Below are 23,230 nucleotides of genomic sequence, written 5' to 3' on the forward strand. Positions count from 1 at the left end.
TTCTGATCATGTTGAACAAAAAAAATTTCCCTTATTAAAAACAAAAAAATCCAGCAAACCCAGAATTTGGCATTTGAAGATTATATCATTTAAACTTTATTGAAAATAATTTGTATTGCCACACAGTAATAAATCATAATTTTATTTCTTTACTTTCTTCTCATAGTTTTGAATTCTTGGGTACAGAAAATGTTATTGGGGAGAGGCCAGAGATATGAATTTGTTTCCAGGAGCATTTTGGTACCACTTAAACTTATTTCTACTTAGAGCTTTAGGCTAAAAGAATCTGGTCTGATCCTACTCATAGAATTTGCTCACTATTAGGAAATAACTGGAGATGAGAAAAGGATATAGTAGCAGTAGTGTAATAGGTTTCTGTTGGCCCCATTTTCATCCAACTGTCTTCATTTCCTTGACCTGGATCAGTATACTTTTCAACATAATTGTGTGTGTGTATATATATGTGTGTGTGTGACCTCTTGGTACCCCTCACCACTCATTCTTATACTGTATCAGATTATTTTTGCTTTTGAATTTTCATGGTGTTTTCCATTCTTTCTTTTTTTGTCCAGAAGGACCTTGAATTTCCTAAAGGTGTTAGAAGTTCCAGTTTAATATTTTTGACTGATTTTAGAGGTGTCACAGATAGTAATTTCTATTTTATAGGTTATCTTCAGTTTTTTTTTTTTCTTTTGAGGCAGTCGGGGTTAAGTGACTTGCCTAAGGTCACACAGCTAGTAAGTATCACGCATCTGAGGCTGGATTTGAACTCAGGTCCTCCTCACCCCAGGGCCAGTTCTCTATCCACTACATCACCTAGCTGCCCCGTATCTCAGTTTTTTAAGTCAGGTTCTCAGCTAAGAGAATCTGAATTATTATTTTTCTGGTTGAAGAGAAGAAAAATGTGAATTAACTTTAAGAGTAGGTGTTACAGAGATATTGATGGGAGGAATTTTAGACCCTAGAGTTGTAGCTTTTTGGAATATTCATGTGTAGACTTGAAAGATCTTGGAAAATGTGGCTATTCCCTTTAACTCAGGATGTTATTTATTGTCTTTACTCTTTATATCTTATTTATACTCTGTTGTTTCTAGTTTTATGCAAAAAAAAAAATCTTCCTGTGAATGACCAGTGGTAATAGTTTAAGGATATACTCAACTAGGGAAGGAAGTGGTCATTAGGCAATTGTGCACATTCTCAAGTATGAGTAATGTTACTTAAACACTGGACCAAGTAATTAACTCCCCCAATCTATGTATTAATGTTTCTTTGGCACCTTTTCAGTAGCGGGATTAGTAATTAGGTAAATATTGTAATGCTTAATCATTTCCCTACGTCTTAAACATGGTCTTATCAAAAATTCCCTTCTGCAAGGGACTTATTACATGGATGTCATAATTGTTTTGTGAGAAAACTAGTAAAAAAAATTGATTGGATAAATTCCAAAAAGTAGGCCCATGTCTTCACCAGCTTAACTCTTTGTAAACTAAACCTGCCATTCATATTTCAATTTTGGAAATGGTTAGCCCGTGTTTCATTAGAGGAATGAACTTCTAAACATCCAATAAACACCAAGTAAATTGGATTTTATATCATAGTTGTTACTGTCATTTATTTTAATTAAAATGTACAACTTTTTATTTATGCATAACCTTTACTTTGTTTTGCATTTGTAACCTTGAGGTTTGGTTTCATCAGTGTCTGGGTTTACTGGGTGAGCAGATAGTCAGCAAAAAAAAAAATCTAATTCACTGTGCTCTTGTATTGTTCATTCCAGCACATGAAACTCTCATGTAGATTAGGCCATTCTTCTCACTCAGCTAAAGAACCATAAGTATATCTTGGTGCTCTGTTGGTTCACAAATTCACAATGCAGTGCTTCTGAATGAGGTTAAAGGTTACCAATAAGAAAAGTTTAACCTATATTTCTTTGAATTTTGCCATTTTTATTTCAGTTGCTTTGAAATCGAGGGGGTAAGGTAGAAAGAAAGTTTTATGCAGTTCTTGTCACATGTGAATTTATGTGACAATTTTTAAAAAAAATCTTGTTTTTAACAATTAAAAAAAATCTCGTGTGGAGCTTTCATTTTACTTCTTAGGAGTAACTTTTCTTTTGTCTCATGCCTAATCTCTTCTTTGTCTTTGTTCTTTTGTTTTTCCACTTCAACCTTCCGTTTCCCTTATTTTCTGATAGTTGCTACTTTCCTCTTATCCTACAACTTCCATATTTCCTTTGCCACCTCCATTGTGTTGTTTAATTTTCCATATGGTTTGTATCTTGTTGCCCAAAATAAATTGAACACTTTTTTAGAGTAGGAACTGCATAGATCTTTGTACTGTGCCACTATTAGGTATTAAACATGTATATTTATTAATTGGTTGATTTTGTAGAATTTTAGAGCAGGAAGGGAACTTAGATATTTATTAAACTTCCTCAATTTATAGGTCAGAAAACTGATATCTCTAGATCTGCTGCTTTGTTCAAGGTCCTATAAGAAATTATTATCTCAGTGAAGGACTGGCATTTGTATTGCTAACTATGTGATTTTGGCCAGCTTATTTAACTTTTCTGGTCTCATTTTCCTCCTCTATAATAAGGGGGGTGAACTCTGTGGCCTTTAAAGTACTTTTCAGCTGTAAATCTAAGATCTTCTGTCTTAACAGTTTGGTATTTTGTCCATTACATCTGATTACATCATCATTAAGTGTTGATTCTACATGTATTGTACTGTATGGTTAAGATGTGATTCTTAGGATTATGTAAGATATGAAATCTCTTTACTACTTTGTTACGTACCATTTATAAATGGTGTCAAATTAACTCAAGTCAACAGGTGTATATATAGAGTGTATTTTATTAGCATCCGTCTCTGGCATACAAAAGGAATAACTGAGGTGGTTCCTGTCTGCAAAGACTTTAAAAAATATGAATTGAAATTATGGTAAATTAACATAACAATAATTTTTTTCTAATCATTTCTCCTCTGCTTTAAAAAAATCCTGACAATATGTGAATATGCCACTTTTGAGTTCTTCTTAAAAAAAGTACTCTCTGTGTTCATTTATATTTTTAATTTAAAATTTGTATGGATATTTTTTGTTTTTTATATCACCTACATTTCTGAATGCATCCCTTCTCCCCAAATCAGAAAGTTATCCCTTGTAATAAAGCATAAAAAAAAAATTCAACAAAACTAACTGACCTATCAGTTGAGTCTGATAGTATATGCAGTGTTCCATGCCCACAGCCCCTCATCCCTACAACGAATAGAGGAAGATATATTTTCTTCTTCTGTAGGATTCCTGATCCCCCAGTTGGTAGTGCTTTCCCGTCTGTGATTGCTTTCTATTTGTTCTGTATTTATCTTGTATATACTTATTTACATGTGGTCTCTCCAATAAAATAATGACTCCTTGAAGTCAAGGACTGTTTTGGTTCCTTTTTTTTTTTTTTTTTTTTTGGTTTCCTTATCACTTAGCACGGCCTTAGTTTTTTATCTGTAAAACAACGATTTTGGACTAGATGACCTTCAAGGTAATTTTTAGCTATAAATCTCTGATCCTATGATAACATCCAGGACCATGATAAGTTTGTTTGCTTCTTTCTCCTTCCCTCCTTCCTTCTTCTAACCTAATTTACATACATATTTTGTGAGGTTGCTATTTGCATCTTCATTTCTATGTAGAAATGAGAATTAGCTATTAGGATGATAGAATTTAGGGTGAGAGGCCTTCTTAGATCTCATCTTGTCTGGCTGCATTTATTTTACAGATGAGAAAACTGAAGGCCAGGAAAACAAAGGGACTTGTCAAGATAACAAGGTAGTAATGAGCAGGGGTAGCATCAGTATCCTGTTCTTTTTATTTTTAATCTTGTACTAAACTAAATGCTAAAATAGTGTTGGGTCCCCTAACTGGGAAAATAATAGTTTTTTAAAATAATTATATAATTATATATTTTATATATATATATATATACACATATATATTATATATATTTATATGTTATAATTATATAATTATAAATTTTATAATTAGTTTTATAAGATCAAAATGGCTCAAAATCTCCACTGGCTCAAGGGTCACCCAACTATTAAGTGTTTGATGCTGGAATGGAATCCTGGACTTCCCGTCTCCAGGTGCAGTATTCCATCCACTGTGCCCTCCAACTACCTATAAAAAATTACTCATCAGGAGGATTTCTTACCAGCAAGCTATATGACAGGTAGTCATTTATGTTTTTGTTACTTCATCTGTGGGCACTTTGTGGGAGAAGGCTATGAGAGGATCAGGGATGAGGGATCAGGGGAAGGGGGAAAGAGTTGAGCTGAATATGGAGGAAAAAGTGTATAGGTGATTTGAAAGGCTTTAGACTTGTGAAGAAGGCAAGAGACTGAGTTTGGGAAGGAGAAATTTGGAGAAATTGAAGAAACTTTGAAGGAACATGATCTCCAGGTATAGACTGTACATGTAGCTTCTATGAGAGAAGGCTGAAGGAGTGAGATTTGGTAGAATTAGGGAATGGGGAAGGGAAAGAAGGTAGTTGCAATAGCCAGGTAAGAGAGAAAGTGAGTGGAACATACTGGTGGGCAAAGCACACTGGTAGAATTGATGAGTGGTGGGTGATAGAAGGTTAGCAAGGAGAGGAAAAACTGGATGTAGCTTTGGAGCTGCTGACTAAGGAAAGACTTTAAATGTCTGGCTCAGCACTTGGTTATAAATACTCACAAATAGTTAAAAAATCTCAACCCGCATGGAAACTATGGTGGATTGTGCAGTGACTTGCACTGAACTTGTAATATTTCACGTTTCTACCATAGCCAAATGATGGCTATCTATGTTACAGGTGTAGGTTGATCTGTGTTTCTGAACAATGTGAAAGGACTTGAGAAATGCTTTTCTTCTTCCCAGGGTACTAGGAGCAATAAAGTATTCCTTAAAAATAACAGAAGTGTGGTTTTAGTTGACAGGAGGTTAGAGGGGGAAGAATGATAAAGGAGTGGAAGAGAAGAAAAGGGACAAATATGCACTTTGAGAAAAAAAAACCCAAACCAAACTAATTTGAGGGTCTTCTTGATGAGGAAAGAGCTGAATACTTTGAGAAGGAACCATTAGCTTATTCTCGAGGTAAGGATATAGAAGAACCACATCCAGTAATGGTCAGAGGAAGAAATGAAGAGTAATGATGATTGGTGATTTCCAGGTGCACTGAGGCAGTGATTTATTGACCTAATATCAATAATAGTGAGGTCTGTTGTCCTTCTGGGACTTGTATATGAGATATAACAAAGGCCCTCTTAATATTAATTTTTAAATATATATTTTTATTTATTTCATTAACTATTTCTCAATTATATGTAAAAAGATATTTTTAAAAATTTTGGGTTCCATATTCTGTCCCTCCTTCCTTCTTGAGAAGGCAAGCAATTTAATATAGACTATATATATGAAGTCATACAAAACATATTTCCATATTAACCATGTTGCAAAGAAAACACAGACCAAATAAAAAACCCAACCAAAAATGAAGTAAAAAAAAAAAAAAGCATGCTTCAATCTGCCTTCAAAGTTCCTCAGTTCTCTTTCTGGAGGTGGATAGCATTTTTCATCATGGATTCTTTGGAATTGTCTTGGGTCGCTGTCTTGATCAGAGTAGCTAAATCTTTCATAGTTGATCATCCTTACAATATTGTTGTTACTGTGTACAATGCTCTCCTGGTTCTGCTCACTTCAATTTGCATGAGTTCATACATGTTTTCCCAGGTTTTTCTGAAAGCATCCTGCTCATCATTTCATAAAGCACAATAGTATTTCATCACAATCATATACTACAACTTGTTTGGCCATTCCACAATTGATGGGCATCCCCTCAGTTTCCAATTATTTGCCACTACAGAAAGAGCTGCTATAAATATTTTTGTACAAATAAGTCCTTTTCCCTTTTCTTTGACCTCTTTGTGATATAGACCTAGTACTGGTATTGCTGGGTCAAAGGGTAACCCTTTGGGCATAATTCCAAATTGTTCTCTAGAATGGTTGAATTAGTTCACAACACCAGCAGTGTATTAGTGTCCCTGTTTTTCCACATCTTTTTTTGTCATTTCCCTTTTCTGTCATGTTGGAAGTGTTACCTCAGAGTTGTTTTAATTTGCATTTCTCTAATTAGAAGCAATTAAGAACATTTTTTCATGTGACTACAATAGCTTTGATTTCTTCTGAAAACCGTTCATTCATATCCTTTGACCGTTTTTCAACTGGGGAATGGTTCTTATTTTTATAAATTTGGCTCCATTCCCTATGTATTTGAGAAATGAAACGCTTATCAGAGAAACTTGATATAAAATTCCCCCTACCCTCGGCCCCAGATTCTTGCTTTCCTTCTAATCTTGACTGAATTGGTTTTATTTTTGCAAAAGCTTTTTAATTTCATGTAATTAAAATTATCCATTTTGCTTCCCGTAATCTTCTCTATCTCTTGGTCATGAACTTTTCCGTTATCCATAAATTTGACACATATGATTTCCCATGCTCTCCTAATTTACTTATGATATCACTCTTTATCTCTGATTCATTTATCCATTTTGATATTATCTTGTTAAACAGTGTGAGGTGCTGGTCTATACCTAGTTTCTGGCAAACTGCTTTCCAGTTTTCGGAGCAATTTTTGTCAAATAGTGAATTCTTACCCTTAGATCTTAGATCTTTGGGTTTATCAATAGATTACTATGCATTACTATGGTATTACTATTATGTAATGTATTACTATTACATTTACTACTGTGTATTGTACACATAATCTATTCCACTGATCCACTACTTTGTTTCTTAGTCAGTACCAGATTGTTTTGATGATTACCACCTTGTAATATAGTTTGAAATCTAGTAGTGCTAGGCCACCTTCCTTCACATTTTTTTTCATTGAAATTTTTGACCTTTTTTCCTTACGGACGAATTTTTTGTTATTTTTCCTAGCTCTACAAAAAATTCTTTGGTAGAGGCAGAGATTTGTAGGTAGGGCATTCTAGGGCATGTAAATGACATGGAGCTTATAGGCAAAGTGGCATATAATGGAGTTAGAAACAAATGTGGTAACAGCTGTACGCAAGGTAGGGGGACTGTTGGGAGCAAAAGCAGATTCTCTTTGATAGGTAACTGTTTGAGGGGGCCTGTTGAGGAACCTGTAATGATGAATGAAATATATCCAGAGAATTAAAGAAGAATCAGTTCTTCATGTTTCTGATCTGTCCTATCCTTCTTGGGAGAAATATTCCAAAAAGGAAGAAGTCCAGCAGTAACATCTGGATCTTAGCTCCAGGAATTCCCATCCTCCCATTTGTAACTGATTTGGGAAGCGCTAAATAGTTGATCAGTTTTTTTTAACAACTCACATTCAAGACCCTGAGTCAAAGGATGTTGAGTGACTTTTCTCATCCCTTTGCTTAGGTTGAACAGACTGTTCCTGTCAATTGAATCCTTGTCCTCTTAGCTTGGTCATCTGACTCTCTGAGTTGGGATAACTGACTAGGACATGGGAGGTTGAGTAATAGAATCATGAATATGTACATGGTAGCAGAGCTATAGATGGGAAACTGAAAACCTCACAAAAGACATCAAAAGACCTCTGAAAGAGCGAGTAGCTCAGCCAAAAGTCTAATAATTCCAAAGGTCCTTGTGGTAGGAAGATGCAGTTCAGGAAACAACCTACGCCACTTGTCTCTAGACCCAGCGCTCTATCTGTTGTGCTGCCTAGCCTGGATGGATATAACAGAGTTGTTCCTATCCTCTATACTGGAAATAAAGACCTCTACCCACATTTTGATCTTGTTGCATTTCTTGATCAATATTTGGCATTTAGATTTTACTTTTTTAATAATGTCCACCAGTTGTTGTTTGCTTTTATCATCCCATTAGACATCACTGTCACCTTGATGCCCTGGAAGGCTTCTTTGCACTCATCCAACTTCCTTTTCTTCAGATGGAGTTTATGTGGTTTGTCATGGTTATTGACGAGAAGGATTGGATCAGGGACAGGGAAATTCATGTCTGAGTGGACCTAGGCTAAATCATAGTTGTTTTAAGAGTCTCCTTCAAAAAACTATCAAGTTCTTAGAACTTCTTTGGGTAAAAAATTTGCCACTAAATATTCTGCATTACTTGTGATCTGCTCCCTGAAAGAATCAACTTTGAGCTTCTTTTCCTGATCCACTATCAGCCTTTAGGCCAATGCTAGGTTGGACTGAATACAATCTAGTGGGAATTCTGAGGTGGAGGAGTGGAGGACCAAGGAATAAGGCAGGTTTTAGTTTCTCTTGGGCCTCTACTGGTCTACTTGCCTCACCAATTTCTTATTCCCTTCTATTACCTTAACATTTCCCTCCTGGCTCACTTACTTTCTGTCTGGCTTCCTAAATGTTGTATTTGTTGAAGAAGAGAAGAGAACTGAGTCAGAAAACCATGGGCCAGTGAACCTGATGTTGATTCCTAGTAAAATCCTAGAATGGATCACTAAAAAGATGATTAATGAGAAGTCTAAAAACGAAATGGTAGTTACAAAGAGCTATCATGTTTTCACTAACAGGAGGTTATGCCAGAATAGTCTTATTTCCTTTTTTGACAGGGTTACCTAAACTGATTAGGGGAATTCTTTAGATATAGTTTGTGTAGATTTTAGCAAAGAATTGAGAACCATTTGGGCTAGATGATTGGATGGATTTTGAATTCCTTGGACTACTGGACAAAAAGTAATCATTGAGGGTTTAATATCAATTTAGGGTGGTTGAAGGGTGGACCCCAGAGATCTGGGCTTGGCCTTTGGTTATTTAGCATTTTGATGAATGATTTGGATAAAGGCAAAAATGGCCTCTACATAAAATTTTCAATGCGTTAGGTATGAGGGATAGCTAATACACTGGATAACTAAGGCAGGATCCCAATAGATGTCTCCTTTCTATAGCATTGAGCTGAATCTAATAAGGTGAAATTCAGTAGGGATAGGTATGATGTCTTGTGTTTGGGTTTGGAAAATCAATCTCACAAGTATAGAGGAGGGGGAAGAAAAGGTTAGCAGTTTGAAAAGATCTTAGGGTTTTGGTAGATTCAAGCTAATTATATCAGCAATGTGATATGGCTGCCACAAAAACTGTTATAATCTTGTTTTACATTCAGAGAAGTATAGTTTTCAAGAATAAGGATATGATAGTTCCTTTCTACTCTGCCTTAGTCATACTGCATCTGGAGTGTTATGATTAGTTTTGGATTTCACAAGTTAAGAAGAACATTGATGGAAGCTTGAAAGCATCAAGAATAGGGCAGTCAGGATGTCAAGGGCCATATTATGAGGATTGTTTGAAGGAATGGGAGAAGAGAAAACTCAGGGTGGACATGAATGTTGATTTGTTCCATTTGGCCTCCTGAAAATGGACCAGGAACAACGAGTAGGAGTTCCAAAGAGACCAATTTAGACTTAGGAACAATTTCCTAGTCGCTAGAGCTGGCCAAAAGTGGAATGTACTGCCATAGGTGATAAAGGGTTCCCCTTCATCGGTGGTGTTCAAACAGAGGATGGATGGCCACTTACATAGTAAAATATAGTTGTGTTTCTTTTGGGGGTTTAGGCTGGACTAGATAGCCACTGAGACCCTTTCCAATTTTAAAAGTGTAATTTGAAGTAAAATATTTCATCTTACTATCATGCCTTTTCTCTTGAATGCAAGATTGTAGGGATGTTGCTGATTGCAAGTGAGCTTTGGTGGAAACAGAATTGGAAGCTGTTTGGTTAGTGAGATTTTAGCAGATCTTGAGATGAGAACTGGCTATTGGGAGGGGCTTGCTGTAGAAGCACAAAGATTTAGGAGGAAAATAGTGCTTAAAATATTCCAGGTGAACTCATTTGGCTTTCAGGCTCAGCCTGACGTGGAAGCAAAAAAGTAAAATTAAAGATTCTTTGCTCTTGTTGTTGTAGATTCCAGATAGGACTTTGGGGATTGTAGACAATGCATGAACAACTGTTATAGATTTAAAATGAAATTTAGCTCTTTTAGATTACTTAGCATTTTACAACTGAATGAGAAAAAGAACATTGTTGCCAAATGAATAAAATTTTGTTTTCAAAGCAGCTTGACTTTATCCCATAGAATCCAATCAATCAATAAGCATTTATTAAGTGCCTACTAAGTGCCAGGTTGTAAGTTAACTAGGCCATTTTTGTTTTTGTCTTTGTGTGCTTCATGCACAATTTCCTGCACTTAGCAGAAGCTTAATAAAAAAGTTTATCAAATTGAATGTGCCTATTCCAGAGGAGCAGAGAAAATGGTAGATACTTATCTGACACTTAGCATGAGAAGAATCTGGGATAAGATGGGAGAGGAACCTGGAAAATATCAGCCCACTGGGATATGCACATATCCACTCACAATCCCACTAGGACAAGGGGATATGGTGTAGCAGAAAGAACGTTAGACTTGGAGTCAGTTAGTCAACCACTCAATAAAATATTAAGTGCCTATGACATGCCGGGCACTATGATAGACACTGGGGATACAGAGAATGAAACAATTCCTACATGCAAAGAGCTCATATGATATATATATATATGTGTGTATATATATATATATATGTATGTATGTATGTATATATTACACATATAACATATATAACTATATACAAAATAAATACAAATATATTCAATGTAATTAAAATGAGGTAGATTAGAAGGGAGGCCACTAGCTTTGAGGGAGATCAATAAAGGTTTTACTTAGAAGATGGTGCTTGAGATGTGTTTTAAAGGAAGAGAGAGATTCAGTGAGTCAACGAGCTGGGTTTGAATGTGGCCTCTGTTACTTACTGTGTGACTTTGGGCAAATAATTTAACTTCTCTGGGCCATATTTTCCATATTTGTAAAATGAGGGGGTTGGACTAGATGATCTTTAAGACCTCTTCCAGCTCTCAACGCTGTAATTCTTTGATTCTAGGTTATTTCCTAGGCTGTTACATGAAGGGGCAGGAAGCTAGTTCAATAGAAGAGATACTGAGAGAGTCTGCCAAAATTAGGAATACATCCAAGTTCCACAGGCCAAGCTTCACAGACAGCTTGTCTTCTTTGAAGAGGGTTATCTTCTGTAGAGAGAGAAGAGCTGCTTGTTCTCTACATAGAACCCCTCACTATAGCCTCATCGTGATTGTTTGAGCTAGCCTCATCTCTATGTACATTGTACTCTCTGGCAACCCATATGGAAGTTGCATTTTTTATCAGAGAAGCAGCTGCAGTAGTGAAAAAGGCACCGGACTTAGTGTCAGAAGACATAGGTTTGAGAATTTGGTTTGGTCATTTGCTTTTTCTGATCCCCAACTGTAAAATGAAGGTAATATATTTGTACTACTTACCTCACAATTGTTTTGAGAAAAAAAATGAGATATATGTAAAGTGCCTTCTAAACCATAAAGACCTATTAATTTATTGTTATTACTGATGATTTGAAATATTTAAATCTGGATATTTTAATATGATCATTTTTGATATTCCAAATTATCTTCCTGATTCTAGTGTCAACCACTATTCAGGGTAGTAGAATCATAAAATCATAGCATTTTGAAGTAGGAATAGATTTTAGATATTCATTCAAACTGTCTTATTTGATAGATGATGAAAATGGAATTTAGCAAGGTTAAGCAGCTTGTGGTAGGTCACACAACTAGTCATTGAAGAGCTAGTACTGGATTGAAAGTTTCTTGAGGTCAGAGAGACTCTATCTCCTGTTTCTTTTGTGTCTCCTCACAATATTCTTTGTAAGGTAGGAACTGAGTAAATGAATGTGTTGATTGACTGACCTTTCCCTTAACAAGTAGAGGGAATAGAAGTCCTAGGCCTACCAGGAATTGGCTTCTTCCTTTCTAGGGTGCCATTTTTCTTAATCACTTATCCTGTAGGATAAGTTATGGCTGAGTCAAGGGCCTTCAGGCTCTTCCCGATCTCTACTCCATTCCTGATTTAATTTTTAGGTTGGTTACAAATCAAGTTAGGTTGTTAGGAAAAAGCTTGACTTGGACAATGTATTCCAGGAAATCAATTCTAGGAAGTCACATAGTTTGCTGGTCAGATTAGGCCAGTGCTGGTTCCTAGAACTGAAATGGAGTTTTAGGTAACAGGTCTAGCAAATTTTCACTTTCTCCAAAAGCATATCTACTGCTCAAAGTTCCATTTTTCTACTGAGTTGCATGCAACCCACATTTTTCAGTATCTAAATGGGTAAGAAGTAGTAATTAACTTCCCAAATAAGACTATCAACATTTGGCAAATGGTTTTTGTCTGAGGCTTGTAAACTTTTAATGGAAATGTGCATAATGTTTAATAGAAGTTTGGCAAAAAAAAAAATAGTTAAATATTTTGAAAAGCTATTTAAAAATATTGTTTCAATCTAAATTTAATTACCAGTTGACTTAAAAACTGTATTCAGATAAAAAACCCCATAATATTCTATTTGAAATGTGTCCTTGGAATAAATTTACCTGGCAGCAGAATCAGGTAAAAATATTCATGGAAATGCTTGTTTGAAATCTATTACTTCTATTTTGAATTGTGAAATCAAAGTCATAAAGAGAGCATGTTATTTCTGAATGAATAGCAGCATTTTTCTAACTGCTTATCTCGTGGACACTTATGTCATCATGGTAAATTCTTACTAATAGTCTTTGAACTTCTTTCTCTGTCCTTTTCTTCTTGACCATATTTTGCTGCCTTTAGCGCTTCAGCATGGAAGGGATCTCAAATGTCATTCAGAATGGCTTCCGCCACACCTTTGGGAATTCGGGTGGAGAGAAACAGGTGCTCGGTTATCTTTATTTTCCTTCATTCTCTGCTTGTTGCTTCTCTGTGTAAGTTAAGATCTTGAAAGCTGTTAGTTTTACTAATTAACTAAGACCATTACTTACATGGGAAAAGTGGAAGTTCATGCAGACTTCTATACATTTAATTCTGCAGAATTTCTCTTAGGGGAGAAATTTTTCAGGTTAGAATACACACACACACACACACACACACAGAGGCTTCATATCTGCTGTAGAACTGTAGTCTTCATGCTTAAACTGAAATGATTAGGCACTGTTTTAAAAAATCAAGTACAGGGTGCTATTCCTTATATGTACAGAACTACAGATAGCATGATTTTATATTCTATCAGAAAAAAGAGAGTCAAATATTACAGCCTTTATTGTTTGACTTGGCTCTTAAGGGACTTATTCACAAACATACATATATACATAGGTAGATGGATTTTTTCCCTTTTATTTGTATTAAAAGAAGACAGTAGGACTTAGCTATATGTAGGTCATAATATATTGAAGTAAGTTTTACAACTAGTCTTTCTGAATTTATTCTGATAAGTGAAGGTTGGGGACATGGATCATCCAATATCATTAATGAACTTTTTTATAAGAGTTCAGGTTTGCAACAGTATGTACAACTTATTAATATGTCATATTTCTCTTTTCTAATATTAATATCCTTTTAAACATAGAAGCATATTTCCATTAACAAGAGATATGTTTAATGTCTAGTTTTAAAGAGAAAAGAAAATTTATCTTTAAGTTTGATTACTTGTGATAACTAGGGTTAGCCCTAAAGTTAGTCCAGATATGATTCTAGATGGGATGGAATCAGAGCCCAGGGGTTTTTTTTTTTGGCTTGCATGTTTCCTGTATACTATTTAAGAAAGAGTGGCAAGTTCAGGTCCAAGAGGCAGGTCAAAGAGGAAAGTTGCATGCATGTGGTTCAGGGTGGGGCTGAAGCTAGAGTCGATGTTAACTTTTCACATCTCTCAAGGTGGCTCCAGTTACTCCCAAACTGATTCCACTCCAGAATTGGGATCAAATTTGCAAGAAAGACTGTTTTCACTTGAGTAGTATGTGTATGCCAGGACCTGTGGCACTCTTAACAACCAGAAAGTTTCCTGCAATGCACTGAAATAATGGCACAAAAAAGATGGTGCACTTTTGTCTTATGTGTTTTTTAAACAAAGAAGCACCTTCAGTTGTGTCTTAAGCATTATTGTGGTAAAGTCACCATCAGAAAGAGGATTTGTAGGTCCTTGAGGGGTGTCCCTTCAGGAGATGGGATTTGAGTTGCTTGCTATGAAATAAGTTCTTTCATGTCAGTCAAAGATTACAAGTGGGATAAGAGAATTCAGTGCTAGTATGCTAACACTGTAACAGATGCAACGAGGTGTATTAGAAAGAACACTGGATTAAAGTGACAGAAACTGCTTTTGAATCCTCCTTACCACCTGGGTGTGATCTTGGGCAAGTCACTTAACCTCTTTGGGCTGTTTCCTCATCTGTAAAATGAGAGGGTTGGACTAGATCAGTGCTTCTTAAACTGGATCATCACAGTGATCCACAGTTAAGAAGCGCTGAAGGGATGAGCCCTGGACTAGATGATCTTGAAAATCTCTTTTAGCTCCAAATTTTTTACATCAGTATATGATGAGTTAATTGATCTATCAGCTTAATAAGTACCAAGTAAAAATTGAAAATGCAGTACAAAGATTTTGGTCAGAATGGGAGAAACTAAGTGACTATTTTTTTAGGTTTTATGGATTTAGGATATGGCTAACAAGTGTATAATTTGTCTAAAAAATGCCTATTTACTCTTTTGTTGGTAAGCTGTTTTCATATCTTTCTCTTTTGTGAATTTCATATGTTTTTAACTACTTATATAATTTAAGAAGTAATAATACCATGGCATTAATGTTTAAGATGATGTATTTGTATTAGCTTTTGGCAAGTGCTGAAGTATAATATTTTTGCAGTTGTCATTTTGTTCTTTAAGAGAAAATGTAGTGGGGCAGCTTGGTGGCACAGTGGCTAGAGCACTGGCCCTGGAGTCAGGAGGACCTGAGTTCAAATTTGGCCTCAAACACATAACACTTAGTAGCTGTGTTACCCTGGGCAAGTCACTTAACTCCATTGCCTAGGTCCTCCCCCCCCCAAAAAAGTAAAAGAAAATGTAACTGAAATTAAGCAAGAAAGGCAGAGGCTGTATACACACAGTGTTAATAAAATGGTATACATTTTAGGGATTAGACTAAATGGTTAGGGACTAGTTCTGGGATTTAATTGATATAGGAAACCTTCAGTTGAGGAAACTCCACTTATGCAGGTTGGTGCCTTCTTTGTAACTGGTTTATGCAGATATCAGTAAATATTTTATTGAATATCTGCAAGGAGGATGGGACAAACTTTAGCTTTAAAAGTGAACAAATTGTCTTTACATCCACAAGTGAATTTTCAATAATTGAATATAAAATAACTTTGTATATGAGATATAATAATGGTTTTGTATGAAATAGATTGATTTTGTTAAAAATGAAAAAATAGATTAGTATAATTATATTTCTAATATATAACTGCACATATTGATTACTATAGCAATGTGTTAATGTTACAAAGTAACTAGACTTTCTGTTAACTAAATGAGTTTTTTGCAATTAAACATAATAACTAAAGTAAATAATTCTTCACTTTTCACTTGGTAGTACTTGACAACTGTCATTCCTTATGAGAAAAAAAATGGACCACCTTCTGTTGAAGATCTTCAAATATTAACAAAAAGTAAGCAAAGGATATTTTAACTGTTAACTTCTTTTTTAATATTGACCTCTAAAATCTTTGTTTTTATTTAATGATATTTTTATGTCAGTTGGAAAAAGAATTATAAAGGGTAGCAGATTGAAGACTTCATCCCTCTGCATCTAATTACTGAAACTGGCCAGCTGCTGAAAGTTGTTTGGAGGAGCTGAGGTCTTTGTTGCCTGACAGTGTATACCCTATACCTATAGTTTTTGATCACTGGGATTTCTCTATAAGAGAGGGTATAGTGACTGTAGATAGTGCTCAGGGTTTGTCCCTCTCTTCTGGGGAAGAAAAGTTTCTTAGAACTCCTGAGGATGAAGACTGGTAGTTCTTTTTAAATTTTTTTTCACAATTACATGTAAAAATTATTTTTAAACATTTGTTTTTTAAAATTTTGAGTTCCAAATTTTTTCCCTCCCTCTCTCTCTTTCAGCCCCCTTCCTTGAGAAGGCAAGCAATTTGATATACATTATATGTGTTCAGTCAGGCACAATATATCTCCATTTTAGCTATATTACAAAAGAAAACACAGACAAAAGAAAAAGATAGTAAAAAAAAGTTTTGATCTGCATTCAGACACCATCAGTTATTTTTCTGGAGATGGATAGTATTTTTCATCATAAGTCCTTTGGAATTGTCTTTGATCATTGTATTGCTTGAGAATAGCTAAATTGTTTATAGTTGGTCATTGTACAATATTGCTGTTACTGTGTGTAGTGTTTTCCTGGTTCTGCTCACTTCATTTTATATCTCTTCATTTAAGTCTTCCCAGGTTTTTCTGAAACCATCCTACTCATCATTTCTTATAGCACAAAAGTATTCTGTCACAATCATGTACCACAACTTGTTCAGCCATTCTTTAATTGATGGGCCATCCCCTCAATTTTCAGTTTTGCCACCACAAAGAGAGCTGCTGTAAATATTTTTGTACATATAGATCCTTTTCCTTTTTCTTTGATTTCTTTGGAATACAGACCTAGTAGTGGTATTGCTGGATCAAAGGGTATGCACAGTTTTATAGCTCTTTGGGCATAGTTCCAAATTGCTCTCCAGAATGGTTGGATCAGTTCACAACTCCACTGACAAAACATTAGTGTCCCAATTTTTCTACTTCCTCCAGCATTTGTCATTTTCCTTTTCTGTCATACTAGCTAATCTAATAGGCGTGAGGTAGTCCTCAGAGTTGTTTTAATTTGCATTTCTATCATTGGGAGTGATTTAGAGTAGTTTTTCCTATGACTATAGATAGTTTTGATTTCTTCTTTTGAAAATTGCTTCTTCATGGCCTTTGACCATTCTTCTCAGTTTGACTCAGTTCTCTATATATATTTGAGCAATGATGCCTTTATCAGAGAAATTTGCTGTAAAACTTTCCCCCCAGTTTCCTGCTTTCCTTTTAATCTTGGCTACATTGATTTTATTTGTATAAAACCTTTTTAATTTAATGTAATCAAAATTTTCCATTTTATATCCTGTAATGTTCTTTATCTCTTGTTTGGTCATAAATTCTTCCCTTATCTATAGATCTGACAAGTAAAATATTCTATACTCCCCTAATTTGCTTATGATAGTACCCTTTATGTCTAAATCTTGTATCCATTTTGACTTTGTCTTGGTATATGATGTGAGATGTTGGTCTATACCTGGTTTCCACCAAACAGCTTTCCAAAACTGGAATTTTTTGTCAAGTAGTGAGTTCTTGCCCCAGAAGCCTGGATCTTTGCATTAACTAAATGCTAGATTACTATTGTCATTTACTATTGTGTATTGCAAACCTAATCTTTTCCATGGAGGCATTATTTTGAAGTTGTTTGGAGGTGAATTTGGGAGATTTCAGGTGAGTACCTATTTTACTCTGCCATCTTGGCTCTGCCTCTGAAGGCTGGTAGTTCAAGTACTCTCTCTCTCTTATAGCTGTCTCAAGACTGGAGTGTGTATTCAACAGTTATTATAGAAGGAATCCTGCTATCACTGCTTCAAGTTTCTTGTTCTCAGGAAAGATAATGGATATCCTCTGTAAGATACCCATTTGTCAGTTAGGCCCATTCATGTTGAAAGGATTAGGAATAGCTATCTTAGGTATATTCTTGAGCTCGATAGAACTGGCATTTTTTTTTCTCTTAAAAGTTTTGTATGGGAAAGGATGTGGGAAAATAAGTGAACACTAATGAATTGTTGATGGAGTTATAAACTGGTCCAATCATTCTGGAAAACAATCTGGAACTATGCCCAAAGGTCTATAAAACTGTGCATACCCTTTGACCCAGCAAAACCACTACTAGGTATGTATCCCAAAGAGATGAAGGAAAAGGGAAAAGGACCAACTGTACAAAAAATATTTACAGCAGCTCTCTTGGCAAAGAACTGGAAATTGAGAGGATGCCTAACAATTGGGGAATGGCTGAATAAATTGTGGAATATGATTGTGATGGAATACTATTGTGCTGTGAGAAATGATGAAGAGCATTTTAGGAAAAACCTGGGAAGACCTATTAGAGTGAAGTGAGCAGAACCAGGAGGTCATTGTATCCAGTAACAGCAACATTGTAATGATGATCAACTTTGAAAGACTAAACTACTCAGATCAATACAATGATCCATTACAGTTTCTGAAAGACTTATGTCAAAAAATGATGTCCACCTCCAAAGAGAGAACTGATGAACTGAGTACAAATTGAAGTATAATTTTTTCACTTTTTCTCACTTTTTTTGTGACATGGCAAACATGGAAATATGTTTTGCATGATTTCACATGTATAATTGTATAATAATACACGTATAATTAATTGCTTGCCTTCTCAGTGGGTGGAGGAGGGGCTAGAGGGAGGGAGAGAATTGGGAACTCAGAATGCTAAAAATAATATATTTACATCTACATTATATGTGTGTGTGTGTGTGTGTATTTGTATTTACAAAAGAAAAGTTATTTGAAGCAAACAAAAAAAGCTTTGTATTGTTGTTTTCTGTCAGGTTTAATCCAGAAAATGACAGGTTATCCAAAGCAATGAATGCTGCTTCCTGCTCTTGAGCTATACTTAGATATCATGAGGTTGGATGGGCCCGTCCTTATGTAAAGGCCACCGAGCAGCCATCAGTGTATAGAAAAATGTGAGGATTATGTGTATTATCTTAGTTTGATAAAAATTCCTGAAAATCCAATCCAACAAGCTTTTATTAAACACCTGTTATGACTAAGATACTATACTAGCCAAGATATAAAAAAAAAATGAAAAGTAATCTCTATTCTCATGGAGCTTACATTCAATGTAGGTTGTTAGGTCTTTAAGATCTTAGAGCACAGACAACATTTCATTTCCATTTTTGAATCCTTACTGCTTATTATGGCACTGGACACATAGTAGGAACTAAGAAATGTTTATTGGTTGATTTATTCATTAAGTATGTGTCTAATTATTTAGGTACCTAAGAACCTAATTTCTTAAAAAAAAAGTGAAGTGTGTAGTTTCCAGCTTTTAGAATGCTTTGAAAATCATGTACTATGAAAATTTATATAGAGATTCATCATTGGAAATCTATGGCTCTGTGCCAATAACATATTTCCCCTACCCCATCTGCTTCTGGTTTGTTTATTAGTCCTTTAAAATTTGGAATTAGAGGAACAACTCTTAGGTTGCAAAATGTTCTTGTTTGAACAAAGACTTGTCTAACCAATATAGTTCTGGGCTCTGATATAATATGTCTCTCCCCCTCTCCCCCACACCCAGTGCATAATTCAAATGGAATATGGTTATGATGTCTAAACAAACTCATGATTAAACTTATGATGGATCATATTTTTTGTTTAATTGAAAATTATGTGCCTTTTTTTTTCTTTTGTCCATATTGTAGTCCTTCATGCAATGAAGGAGGACAGTGACAAAGTTCCAAGTTTGTTAACAGACTACATTCTGAAAGGTGAGTACGTATAAAAGCATAAACACACTTGATTTTTTCTGGTAAGTAAGATAGGGCTATCTTGCCAATAGATTTTTTTTTAAAAAACCTACTAATCTAGAATATTTGTCAGCTTTTCGTAAACTTACTAGAGTTATGTGGTAATATACCAGTAGCTTACAATACTAGTGCTATGGATTACATTTTCAATTTTTATTAACCTTCTTATAGGTCCAGAGTCTGTGATAACTTTCACAGTTGGATATTAAACAGAGATGCAAGTGGAGGAGAGGGAGGAGAAAAAAAGGGGATGGTGGCCCTATTGCTGGTATAAGAAGTAGGCTTCAACAATTGGTGAAGAGAGTAATCATGTCATAAAGGAAATCAAAATTGACTGTCCATAAGGAGACATAAAATAGAGCATAATGTATCAAAAATCTTTTTGGTAGAAGAGAACTCCAAAAGAAGATCACTTCAGTGATTGTTGAAAGGCATTAGGAGAAATCCAGAAACAGGCTGATGGACTGAGGCATAAATGTTGGCAGCATGGTAATAGATTCAAAATAGAGTAGAAGCCAGGGAGGAGCATTTGAAAAGTTAGTGAAAGTACTTTCAATGTGGCTGAAAAGGTCAGAAGCTGGATTTTAAGGGGTAACTAGAGAACTAATGTAATGATATATAAAACTAAAATTCCTCTTATAATTAAACTTGAAAATATGTTGGTTATTGGAATACTTAGATTTGCAAAGTATTGTAAAATTTATGTTGTAATTTTTTGCCATGATACTGTAGGAACATTCCACTTGGGGTGGTAACTATTTCTTTCCTGTAACTCCATTCTTCACCAATAAAGTATCTTCCCAGGCAGGTTAAAAGATTGAACTTCTCTATTGGTCATTAGCTATCTTAAGAAGGACTTTCTTGTCCCATATTACCTGTGTGAAAAAAGGGGAAATATGATGAAATGAGTCACATGGTAAATCTGACACGAGTGAATAAATCATAAATGTCTCTAGCCAGAAATTCATGTGCCTCTAAATTCACAGGTTGATCATTAGTAGATTAATATAGTGAGAAAAAAATTCCTGATTCAACACATAGTCCTGTAATGCTCTCTTTTTCTGATGCAGGATTTTTAAAATTTCAGAATTTTTTTATACCTCACATCTTTGTTTGCTTTTGTGTTCTGCTAGCATTGGTATGAAAGCTGGATTGTCCTGAGGTTTGTGTCTTATTGATGTGATACAGGAATGAGAAGAGTATAAAGAACATGTCTTAATTTCTGATTAAAGTAGTACCCTACTCCTATGAGGGATAATAGTAGAATGAGCTTTTAAATCATTCTCTAAAATTTAACATTTGACTGAAAAGGAAGAGTTTTATGATCAGGATAGCACAGTGCCCTGGGGGAAGTAATTTTTAAAATTCCTAAATCCGGAAAATGTACTACTATAAATTTCACCTATACTGCATGATTCAATGAAATCACACCCTTATTTTTTGCATCCTTCCTGCTCAAGCAACTGGCTTCTATCTTTTATTCCATATTCTCTTAATAACAGCAACTGCCTTTAATAAGATGTTTGTGCATGCATATTGATTTTGCATTTGCCCTCTCTGTAAGGACTGGGTGGAAAAAGAAGCTCACAAGCTACTTGACTGCAAGTAATTATGTAGTCAAAAGTACATAAGAAGAAAGAAGGAATACCATACAAGTTGTACAGTGGAGGTGGGAGGTTGGTCTGAGATGATTAAGCAGTACTTTTCCACCCATTATGGAGATTTTCCCCTGCTTCACTGTTCGCCTTCACAGAGACCAGTTGGGGAGCACTTTGCCAACCGGGAGAGGGTAAGGGAGCAGGGGAACTCCTCTTCTTCTTTGGTTTGTTGTTGGCTTGTTAACTGATCTTGAGAGATGTGGCTTGTGTGGCTAAATACTCATCTAGTTTTAAAACCAAGCTGAGAAGTGAAAGAAGGTTCCAGTGAGGGCATAAAGAATGCCTCAATTAGTTATGCAGGTGACCTGGAGGGAAGCATAGAAGAAGCATGGGCCAGTTAAGCAGCTCTTTCCCATCCTTGCTTAATTGTTCCCACTGCCCCCTCTGCCATCTAAGAGGGCCGAAGGCAGGAAGTTTAGGAGGTATGGTTGCTGCCGTATTGTTCCTATGTGGGAATAAAAATGTTGGCAGAAATTTTGCACCCTTCTTTTACTACATAAGAGATCTTCCTTTGCTTTTTAAAAATGCCTTGCAGTATACGGTTGAAATTATAGTTCCTTCCCTTTAATAGTGATCAATGAGACATGGACTTTAGGTTACTCATTTCTGGAAAAACCTAGTTAATGTGTTTTGATGTAATGTTTCATTGTGGGATATAGCCCTGTGAAATTGTTTCACTCTGCTCTGTAGATAGCAGTATATGATATTTTAGTTGTAGTGAGAATAGAACCCAGTGCTTCTGTAGTCTTTTGTCTGCCTGTTTACATTTTTTATTTTTATTTTTATTTTTCAGTTCTGTGCCCAACATAGAGGAGCAGCAGTTCACCTTCCCTGGATAACAAGCTAAATCACTGTTCACATGACCTGAAAGCTTGTCTGTATTTACCTTCCAGCGATGGAAACTGCAGCACTCAAGCACATGATGATAAGCTTCAGTATTAATAGGCAGTGGCTCCACTCATACCTTGTTTTGAATCAAGAGAAATTTTGAATCATGAGCATTATTTTTGGTTTTGCTAATCTATTAACAATTATAAATTATCCCCTTGCCTTGAGGAAGGCAGAATAACATTAATTGTGCAGTTCCCTTTTAATTGACTTACATTAAGACTGAATTTTTATTGGTTTCTGGACCTAAACTGCACTGAAAAGTCAAGCCTTAAGTGTTGAGAAATATAATCTGTGTTCTACAGTGGTAGTGGGAACACTGATTTTTTTTAAAAAGAAAATTAGAATATTAACTACCAGTATTGTATAGAGATTGAATCTTAGAGCTTGCAGTGCTTTTAAGGAACTAAAAGCAGGCTAGGCTTTCCTTTTTGTTACCACTTGATGAATGAGAACAATCATCATGCTATTGGAGATAATTGTATAGTTTGCTATTTGTTTTTAACTAGTGTTTTATTTTTAATATTTAATAGCCATTCACTTCCAGTATTGCTTAATTACATTTAAATGTTCTGTTCCATGCAATTCTATTTGAATTGTTTGGAAATGCACTTGAAGAGGAGTTCTCACCCTTTGTGGTGCTGGAGAAATGATATACTATAGTATTGTACTTGTCTCTTCCAGTGTGGTATGATGGTATTTATAGTCATATTTTCTTAAAACATTAATTCTACTCATGGATTTATCACTAATCTAGAAAACACATTTGCCAGTCCGATCAAGCCAATGTCATGTAATAAATGTTTAAAAAAATCAACCATCGTAAAATATTTTCAAATGTCTTATTCTACAAATTCAAAGTCAGACTTCCTGATGAGAATTCCTTTGATGTCTCAGTAACTTGTTTTTACTAATCCCTGTAGAATTTAGAGCTTCAAACTGAAAAGGCTGGCCATACAGCAAAAGAAGGTTAAAGAGACTATAGCTCCTTCTAGAGAGCTGCCATAGTAGAAGTCTTGCTCATTTCTTAGGACTGCATGGAATACTTAAAAGGTGGAACAGATACTATAATATTTTTAAAGTGTAATAACTTTTTATGTATATG

The 23,230-nt window shown here is 35.2% G+C and overlaps 1 protein-coding gene and 1 pseudogene across 2 annotated transcripts in view; one reads left to right on the forward strand and one right to left on the reverse strand.

Moving 5' to 3' along the window:
* Nucleotides 1–22,953, forward strand: part of FEZ2 (fasciculation and elongation protein zeta 2) — a 62,335-nt gene extending 39,382 nt beyond the window's left edge. The window contains exons 6-9 of one of the 2 annotated variants that reach the window (XM_027850530.1): nt 12,741–12,821; nt 15,529–15,604; nt 19,475–19,540; nt 22,031–22,953. In XM_027850530.1, coding sequence (XP_027706331.1) covers nt 12,741–12,821; nt 15,529–15,604; nt 19,475–19,540; nt 22,031–22,047 — 240 coding nt within the window. In that variant the 3' untranslated portion in view covers nt 22,048–22,953. The remainder of the gene's footprint in view (nt 1–12,740; nt 12,822–15,528; nt 15,605–19,474; nt 19,541–22,030) is intronic. The other variant, XM_027850531.1, reaches the window with a different exon arrangement.
* On the reverse strand, nt 7,731–8,564 carry LOC114034602 (annotated as a pseudogene).
* Nucleotides 22,954–23,230: the final 277 nt, after the last annotated feature.

This window comes from Vombatus ursinus, unplaced genomic scaffold, assembly GCF_900497805.2.
Source record: "Vombatus ursinus unplaced genomic scaffold, bare-nosed wombat genome assembly UNPS02009062.1, whole genome shotgun sequence".
Taxonomy (NCBI): Eukaryota; Metazoa; Chordata; class Mammalia; order Diprotodontia; family Vombatidae; genus Vombatus; species Vombatus ursinus.